The sequence below is a fragment of the Silene latifolia genome, chromosome 8, assembly GCF_048544455.1.
Source record: "Silene latifolia isolate original U9 population chromosome 8, ASM4854445v1, whole genome shotgun sequence".
Classification (NCBI taxonomy): Eukaryota; Viridiplantae; Streptophyta; class Magnoliopsida; order Caryophyllales; family Caryophyllaceae; genus Silene; species Silene latifolia.
In genome coordinates, this window is record NC_133533.1 from 96,868,623 (window position 1) to 96,878,861 (window position 10,239).

Genomic DNA, 10,239 nt, shown 5'->3' on the forward strand with positions numbered 1-10,239 from the left:
ACTTACGATTGTTGTACGTGTTCCTTCGTAGTATCGTTGTTGGGTGAGATTCTTCTCGCACCGGGTTTACAGGACGCTTCCCCAACACTTATATACCAACTTACTAACGAGCATGGTTATCGACTTATCCCATAATTTGGCCTGCATTACTTTCAGGTAGGGGCCTGCAAAGGCTATGGACTCATCTATGAAACTTTTTTTTTTTTTGGCAGCTGTAAAATTATAAGTAACACTAAAAACCCATAACATTCCTAGCAAGGTTATGGGCAACCTTATTAAGATTACGAGGAATATAACTAAAACAAATACAATGAAAAGAAGCTAGCAATAAATTGATGTCGTTAATAAGCCCAGTCGTCTTGTGATGGGGTCTCTCAACACCCGCAATTTGAAGAAGAATCTGTAAACAATCAGAAGAAACATCAAAGTGCAAGAAATTGGAGCGAAGAGCCCAAGCAAGAAGATCACGAATTCCAGTAGCTTCAGCCTATAGAGCCGTTTCAGCCGCGAAACCATACACAACCTTGATAAGCTCAGAACCATTTCCATTGTAAGCCACCCAACCACAACCCGCCTGCAATGATTGAAACCAACTCGCATCAACCTTCGCGCGGATAACATGACAATGGTCCCCCTTACCCACCAAATAAAAAGGAATACAATTCCGGATATTTTCTCGAAGAGAACAACTATCATCCTCCACTCTAGTCCTACCAATTGGGTCTTGAGTACACGGAAGATTCAGAGCAGTAATAGCCGTCTGCGCAATATTAAACTGAAGATTAAAGAAATAGTCCACTGAGAAAGCTGCATCCCTAAAAATAATATTATTCCTAGTGCACCAAATGCTCCACAAAACAGAAAGGAATAAAATGGTTGGCGTAGACGCATCATCCAATGAAGAGAAATAAGAGAACCAGTTAATGAGCCAATCTCCAAGAAGAATCGAGTCTACATTAGCCATATTAATACCTAGAGGGGAAGCAGCCCATAATCTCTTAACCACAACACAGTCCCTGAAAAGATGATTAAGAGTCTCCATGGCTTCCAAATTCCGACACAACAGACAAGAATACTCTACACTAATATTTCTTCGAGCAAATTCAGTACCGACAGAGAGTGTACCTGAAATAATTCTCCATACAAGAATTTTCCAAGTATGAGGACCAGGAAGATGCCAAAGTTTACTTTTACAAAAAGCCTTAGATGAAGGATTAATTCTACTCCAGTCCTTAGCAGAAGCAAACTTTTTCGGGTGATCATAAAGAGTAATAGCGTACCCACTTTTAACAGAATATTCTCCAGTCGTAGAATGAACCCAGTAAACATAGTCATTTTTAACGGAGTCACAAATAGGCATGGCACATATTTTGTTTGCCCATTCCTCTTCAAAGATTTCATTAATTAACTCTGTATTCCAAGCAAGTGACGGAAGAACAAGGTCCTTAACCAACAAGTCTGACATCGAAGACGGATGTTGAAAACCAAAACTAGTAACACCGGACGGGCAAAGTCCATCAATCCACTTCGAAGACCAAACATTAAGGGAAGAGTCGGAACTAAATTTCCAACCAAGATTAGGGAGAACAAGCTCAGCACCATGTAAGATGCTCCTACAACCCCAGGACGAGTTTATCCCATTACGAATAGCAACTGGATGGTCCAAGGAATTAGTACAAAAGATCTTATTAAAAAACACCCGACTAAGTAAAGTAGACCGACAGGTAATAATTTTCCATGCCAATTTTCCCAACAACGCTTGATTCATACACTTAACATTTCGAATACCCAGACCGCCGTCAGATTTGGGCAAACTAAGGAAGTTCCTACTGCACCAGTGAATAGTCGTATTTGATTTGGTACCAGCCCACCAAAAATGTGACAACAAAGAATTAATTTTGTTAGTCACACTTACCGGTATTTTGAACACCGATAGGATAAAATTAGAAAGGGAGGACAGTACCGAATTAATCAACGTTAACCTACCAGCCTGTGAGAGGAAAATGCCATTCCAAGAGGACAATCTGCGTTTGACATTGTCAATCATATTGTTGAAAATAATTGATTTGGATGCTCCGACATCGGCCACGATCCCTAGATACTTGCCAATACCATTATGATGAGTGATGCCCAGAATCTTCAGACCGTTAGCAGCTGAATGCATAGTAGTACTTGGACTAAAGACGATACCTGATTTCATCATATTAATAACCTGACCAGATGCTATACAATAATCATCCAAAATCTGCTTAAGTCGAGGAAAAGCATCATCTATGAAACTTGGTAGACATAAAACTATCGCAAAATGGTTACATTTCAGGTAGACGTGTAAAGGCTATGACGTCGTCTAGGGAACGCGGATGTAAAAGTCTTTCTGATAGGATTAGTAATTTACCTGATGAATTGATCGGTCACATTATTTCGTTTCTACCAACAACTCAACGTGGTGTGCTGTGACCTGTGAGCACAAGTATTCTATCAATGAGATGGCAGTACCTATTTACATTGACTACTAATCGTCTATCTTTCAACGATTCACCGTGTTTTGTTACTTCGAAAGGAGGTAAGAAATTCGATATGGCTCAAAAAACAAGGTTTAAAGAATCTGTTCATAAATTCTTGCAATTGCATCAAACGTCACCCATTAAGAAATTTAGTCTAAGATGTCGAGGCAGTTATGATATACTCCCTCCATCCCGGTCAATTGTTGTTCTTTGGTTTTGGCACAAAGACCAAAGAAAGAGAAATGAGCCAATTACTAAATGACATGTGGAACAAATTGAGTGTGAATGATCAAATTGTTCATTAAGTTCATTCTTAAATTAGAAGGGACAACAACTCACTAAGACACCCCCAATATAGAAAAAGACAACAAATGACCGGAACAGAGGGAGTATCAGAATTGAACATATGGGTTAGTAATGTGGTGCAAAAGGGTGTTCAAGAGCTTCATTAATGAGAGGCATGGTCTGCTGCCAGATGGAGTCGTAGCGTGCGAAACACTAGTGAGATTGGAATTGTTGGGTTATAACTACTATGAGATCAAAATTCCTCTATCAGCCTCATTACAGAGTCTCAAGATTCTTAATCTGGATCGTGTTAGGTTCTTTGATCAGTTTTCAATTCAAAGATTGTTTTGTAGCTCGAAATTGCTTCAAGAATTGACCCTCGATTCTTGTGGTTCGTATACAAGTGGTCATGTTATTATCTCTACTCAACTACTCAAAGTGCTAACAATAAAAAGTTGCTCTTTTAAGGAAGGTTCGTTTGAGATTAATGCCCCTAATTTAGCATATTTAACATACAGCAGCAGCGTCGATGTGAAAATTGTTCCTTGGTGGAAATACTCATGCTCTCTTATCAAGGTGGAGCTAAACTTCGACGGGAATACACAAGCTTATTACTCACTCGAGTATGACCTTGAAATCTATAAGGCCACTGCCTATAATACCACAGAATTATATCATATCCCTGACTCCGTCAAGGTATATATATATTTTCTTTCAACGATGCTATTTGCCCGATGGCCTAAAATTATCACAAAATTCAGGGTAAGGGAGTTAGGTCAGTAGAGGTTGTGTGAGTCAATTATTTTAGCTTTCATATAATTAAATTTGGTTCATGTTACAGTTTCTTCTTAAGCGTCTTGATCAAGAGCAAATGCCCGAGTTTCATAGCCTGTCAAAATTACGCCTTGGCTGCTTCCCTTCTTATTTTTGGAAATATGTGACAACGTTGCTTGACAAATCCCCTCAACTCGAAACTGTCATCTTTGAAAAGGTTAGCATCAACTAAGTATGTACCCTTGTTAATTCTATACTACTCCCTACATTTCAATAATCAAAGATTAACAAATAATTTGGTGAAGGGATTAATTGGTTAGTTAATTCATTTTTTTTTTGAGAGAGGTTAGTTAATTCATTTGGTTACCTTTTCTATTTTTTTTATGACGGGTATTTTAATCAAAGTAAACAATTAATTGTTTAGTTAATTTTTTCTCACTTGTTCATATGTTCTTTTTTCAGGGCTTTCGTCACTGCTGCAGTCATCCGCGGTCACCTGTAAGTGAATCTCTATTACCATTTTCATGTCATGCTCAAGTGATAGAAGTGCATAAATTTTGTGGCTGTAAGGGTTCGTTGTTACTTCTAAGGCATCTTGTTAGAAACGCGAAATTCCTGAAGAAAATGATTGTTGTCAAGAGAGTTCTCGGATGGCGTTACGCTAATGATAAGAAGGATGAAGTGCAGATAAACAAGGATTTGATGAACCTTCCAAGGGCTTCAAGCGACTGTTGTATTGAACTAAATTAGTATAACAACTCCCCGATCGTTGTATTGAACTATATACTCCCTCCAAGTTTTTTCAATCCTCTCTTTTACTTTTTGCACCAAAAATAAGGAAAACAATAAAAAATGGATAAAGTAGTGTGAGTTGTGGAGAGAGAAAATAATAAAGAATGAATAATGGATAAAAAATGAATAAAGTAGGATAAAGTAGGGAAAATTGTTGACTTTTTAGGAGAGAGGGTGAATAAATAATGAATAAAAGATAACCAAAAAAGGAAAGGGGAAGATAAGAAAATAAGCTCAAAAGAGAAATAGGGAAGATTGATCAAACTTGGAGGGAGTATATATATATAATGGTTTTAATGGAAAAGGTGTGGTTATTTCACCATCCGTTTCTTGTCACTGAACAATTCTGCTGTTTTGATACTGTAGAATCATCATTAGTTCACTCCGGGAGAAATTGTCATGCTATCGCTAGTATTCTAGACTTTGCAAAATAAAATTGAAAAATCAATGGGTAAATTTGAATCAAATTGAAGCTATACTGAATTTGACATATCGAAAGAAACTCAAACTTGAATTGAATACATCTGAAAGATACTAACTAAACTGATCAACCCGAACTATTTTCTTATAAAGGCACTCAATTTTATGATTTTTTTTTATTTAGTAATATCACTTTGAATTATAACATCCCAGCTGAAAAATTTACTAATGAATTTATTAAGTCAATTCATGGACACCCAATACAAACCCGCTAATTCGAAGTTCGATCTGATGATATTAACCTAATGCTCCCTCCATACCTAAGCGGCTAAGCCAATATAAAACAAACCGAATAATTGGCTAACCGAAACAAACCCGAATGGAATCAAACTCAAAACGAGACTAAAGTTAACCCAAATAACACCGGACTTATTTAACTCGATTTGAACTCGAATTGGATGCCCCTTTTATCAGGCCTGATGGTACAAACCCTAATTTTTAAAACATGTGATCGTAAGTATGATAAAATCATAACAAAAAGAAAAAACTCATTTTGATAGGATCAGTAATTTACCTGATGAATTGGTCGGACAAATACTTTCGTATCTACCAACAAGGTTTGCCGTGAGCACAAGTATTCTATCAAGGAGATGGCGGTATCTTTTTACATTGACTGATTGTCTATATTTTGATGATGCACGGTGTTTTGCTATTACAACAGGAATAGATACAGATAAAAAACAAAGGTTTAAGGAATTTGTTTATAAAGTCTTACAATCGCACCAAATCTCACCCATCAAAAAATTTAGCCTAGTATGTCAACACACTTGTGAAATATCTGACTTGAACGCATGGGGGTTAGTATTGCTGTACAAAAGGGTGTTCAAGAGCTTCGTTATAAGTTGAATAAGTTGCATGACGAGCTACTAGATGAACTCGTAGTGTGCGAGACACTGGTTAGATTGGAATTGATAGGTATTCTCATATCAAAATTCCTTTATCGGCCTCGTTGCCGTGCCTCAAGATTCTATATCTTCATAATGTTACGTTCTTTGATCAGTTTTTGATGCAAAGATTGTTTTCTAGCTCGAAAATGCTTGAAGAATTGACCGTCTATTCTTGTCTTTCGCATACCAGTGGTCACGGTATAATTTCTACTCGACAGCTCAATGTTACAGAATGTAACAATAATAACAGAATTAGCAAATTGGCGCCAAAGTTAGTTGGAAGTTTGTTAGAATATGAGCGGGAAATTGGTTGTAATTAGCTGTAATTGAAGTATAAAAGCCTCATATTCTGTAAATGTAATTCATTCAATCATTTCCAAACAGAATTTCTAATAAAATCATTCAATCTTTCCTCAATTCTCTCTAAATCTATTCTTCATCTCTTTTAGCTAATTTGTACAGAAAACTCGAAACACTCTTTCTCCATCAATCTGAGTCGTTTCCTGCAGTCTGTATCACTGGTATCAGCCATTATTGTTCCTTCAACTTGCTTCCGCCATTGTTAAAGTTCAATTAAAACCTTCAAATTCTTCTCCACACTGGCAACTAAAACTCGACAGAGAGCTATGGAAGGAAGAATTGCAACTCTGGAACAATCTTTGGAGCAGCAATCCACTATTTTGGGGGACATCATGAAGCTGCTTAAAGAACAGGAACAAACTAGGGTTAATAATCAGAATCTTCAAAATAATCATGATAACGGGGGTACTCTTCAGCAAGGTATGAGAAATTCACTCAAATTTACACCTAAAGTTGATTTTCCCTCTTTTGATGGCACAAACCCTAGAATCTGGATGAAGAAATGTCTTAAATACTTTAATTTGTGCAAAATACCTGATAATCAACGAGTGGATTTAGCTAGTATGTACATGACTGGTAGAGCTGAATCTTGGTTTAATAGCTATGTGGTTGTTAGGCCTACTGTTGATTGGAATGATTTCATTGTTGATTTGTGTGCACGATTTAAAGAGGAAATAGCTGGTAATGTTGTTGAGGAGTTTAACAAATTGCGTCAAACTGGTTCAATTGATGATTATCTGGATGCATTTGAAAATCTGAAAGGCCTGATGATGCAAAGAAACCCTTTATTACCTGAACAATATTTTCTTGACAGTTTTATTGGAGGTCTTAAGCCTTCATTGAAACCATTTGTCAGAGCTTTTAAACCTACAACATTAGCTTCTGTCATAGAATATGCTAGATTACAAGAAGAAACCTTAATTGCCACAAGAACTTCTGTCAAACCTAATCCACAGTTCACACATAATATTCCCAAAACTTTTCCACTTAATAACAGTTTTACCCCCAAAACATTTCCTGGTAAAGGTCTTTTACCTACACCTGGATCCAGTACAGTCAAATCTCAGCCACAAATGACATCACATACACAAAAACCCACCAGATTTATTAGTGCAGCAGAGAGGGCAGAAAAACATAAAAAGGGTGAATGTTATTTTTGCAATGAGCCTTATTCTAGGGAACATGTCTGCAAATTTAAGGGGACTCAATTGTTTGCCATAGAGATTGTGGGGGATGAAGAGGAGGATGTAGTGGAAATGCATGGGAATGAGGAAGAGGAGGATACAGAAGTGGTCTATGACATGTCAACTTCTGAACCTTGCATTTCTGTGAATGCATTGTCTGGATGTACAGGATTTCAGACCATGAGAGTCACTGGTTATGTGGGAAAGACAGCTGTACACATTTTAATAGATTCAGGAAGTACTCATAACTTCTTAGATCAGAATATGGCAATGAAGTTGGGCTGTAAATTGGATAAAATAGTACCTCAGGCAGTAACAGTGGCAGATGGCAGTCAGTTCCCTTGTCAGTTGATGAGTAGGAAGTTCAGCTGGCAATTGTTGAATACTCACTTTGAGACTGATGCCTTGATTATTCCTTTGGGAGGATGTGACATGGTATTAGGGATTCAGTGGCTCAGTACATTAGGGACAGTCAGCTGGAATTTTAAACAATTAAAGATGGAATTCATGTATAACAAAAGAAAACATGTGTTGAGGGGCTTGGCACCTCAGAAGATTAAAACAATGGTTGGAGGGCCATCTTGTAAAATGATAGAGACAGCTGCACATTTGTGTTTTTTGAAAATTAACACCATAGCAAGTGAAGGATCAAACATCCTTTGCTGTTCCAATGGGGTCAGAAGTATGGGTGATTATCCACCAGAGTTAAGACAGTTGCTACAAGGGTATAAAGACATCTTTGAGGAACCTACAACTTTGCCACCTCAGAGAGGAGTTTATGACCACAGAATTCCATTAATGACAGATGCTCAGCCAGTCAACATCAGACCATACAGATATCCTTTGAAACAAAGGGATACAATTGAGAGACTGGTACAAGAAATGATGGATCAGGGTATAATCCAACCTAGTTGCAGTCCCTTTGCCTCACCAGTGGTTTTGGTGGGAAAGAAAGATGGAACTTGGCGCCTGTGTGTTGACTATAGGGAATTAAATAAGAGGACTGTGAAGGATAAATTTCCTATACCAGTGGTAGATGAATTAATTGATGAGCTAGCTGGATCAAGGGTGTTTACCAAGTTGGATTTGAGGGCAGGTTACCATCAGTTGAGAGTTTATGAGGGAGATGTGTTTAAAACAGCATTTAAAACTCATGTGGGCCATTATGAATTTCTGGTTATGCCATTTGGTTTGACTAATGCTCCTGCCTCATTTCAAAATTGGATGAATAATATTTTCAAACCTTTATTGAGAAAGTGTGTGTTGGTCTTCTTTGATGACATACTTGTTTACAGCTCTTCTCTAATGGAGCATTGGCAACATTTAAATGCAGTTTTTGAACTAATGAGACAGAATAAATTGTATGCCAAAAGTACCAAATGTGCTTTTGCCATTAATAAAGTAGAGTATTTGGGGCATTTTATCAGTGGAGTTGGGGTAGAGACAGACCAGGCTAAAGTGGTGGCAGTAGCACAGTGGCCAGAACCTAAGAATGTCAAAGAGTTAAGAAGTTTTCTGGGGCTAGCAGGCTATTACAGGAAATTTGTCAAGGGATATGCTGTGATTAGCCAACCTTTGACACAGCTATTAAGGAAGGGTGAATTTAAATGGGATAATTCAGCTTTCAGGGCTTTTCAAGCACTTAAAACAGCACTAACCAGTGCACCTGTTTTAGCATTACCTGATTTCAACAAACTTTTTGTTGTGGAGACCGATGCTTCTAACAATGGGATTGGAGCTGTTCTGATGCAGGAAGGACACCCCTTGGCCTTTATAAGCAAGACTTTAAGTCCTAAATGGCAGAAATTGTCTGTGTATGAGAAGGAACTATTAGCCATTGTGTTTGCAGTTCAGAAATGGGAACAATATTTGACAGGGCAGAAATTTATCATTAAAACTGATCAAAAAAGTTTGAAGTGGCTCTTACAACAGAAAATTTCAACCCCATTTCAGCAGTTTTGGTTATCCAAATTGATGGGATTTGATTATGAAATTCAGTATAGGGCTGGTAAAGAAAATCTTGCTGCTGATGCATTATCTAGAGTCTCAGGAAGTGACCTTATGAGTTTGACATTGTCTGATGCTCAAACTGATCTTTCTGAATTAATTCAGAAAAGTTATGAAGTGGATATCTTTTGGCACAATTTGGTAGAACAACTTAAAACTGATCCTGTGTCAGTACCAGCTTATCAGTTATCAAATGGGTTTGTGCTGAAGAAAGGTAGAATTGTGGTGGGACCTGACACATCAGTAAGGGAGAGAATACTGCAATGGCTCCACAGTGCACCTCAGAGTGGACATTCAGGCAGGGATGCCACCACTAGAAGGGTTAAGTCCTTATTTGTGTGGAAGGGAATGACTAAGGATATTAGTCACTTTATCAGAAACTGTACCATTTGTCAAGCAAATAAGTATGATCAGTCTGCCTATCCTGGTCTATTACAACCCTTACCAATTCCTTCAGAGGTTTGGCTAGATATTTCAATGGACTTTATTACTTGGTTTGCCTAAATCTCGGGGAAGGAGGTCATATTTGTAGTGGTGGACAGAATGAGTAAATATGCTCATTTTATGGCTTTATCACATCCATTTACAGCATTAGAAGTGGCACAAGCTTACCTGGATAATGTTTTTAAGCTTCATGGGTGGCCAAGGAGCATAGTAAGTGACAGAGATGCAGTATTCACAAGTAATTTCTGGCAAGCTCTGTTCCAGATCCAGGGGTCAGAATTGCTGCTGTCATCTGCATACCATCCACAAACAGATGGTCAAACAGAGGTTGTCAACAGGTGCATTGAGTCATATCTGAGATGCATGTGTGGGGACAAGCCTAAAGATTGGCTTATGTGGTTACCATTGGCTGAGTGGTGGTATAATACCACTTACCATTCTGCTATTCAGCTAACACCATATGAAGCAGTGTACAATCAACCACCACCCATACATTTGCCTTATTTACCTGGTGAGTCTCCT

The 10,239-nt window shown here is 37.9% G+C and overlaps 2 protein-coding genes across 2 annotated transcripts; one reads left to right on the top strand and one right to left on the bottom strand.

Moving 5' to 3' along the window:
- Positions 1–487: 487 nt before the first annotated feature.
- Positions 488–2,164, bottom strand: LOC141595555 (uncharacterized). Its single transcript, XM_074415522.1, has 2 exons — positions 1,987–2,164; positions 488–1,653 (listed from the first exon to the last, which is right to left on the bottom strand). Exons 1-2 carry the CDS (start codon positions 2,162–2,164, stop codon positions 488–490), a joined length of 1,344 nt encoding a protein of 447 aa, XP_074271623.1.
- Positions 2,165–5,626: 3,462 nt separating this feature from the next.
- LOC141595557 (uncharacterized) lies at positions 5,627–9,777 on the top strand. Its single transcript, XM_074415523.1, has 4 exons — positions 5,627–5,731; positions 5,836–5,920; positions 6,185–6,243; positions 6,343–9,777. Exons 1-4 carry the CDS (start codon positions 5,627–5,629, stop codon positions 9,775–9,777), a joined length of 3,684 nt encoding a protein of 1,227 aa, XP_074271624.1.
- Positions 9,778–10,239: the final 462 nt, after the last annotated feature.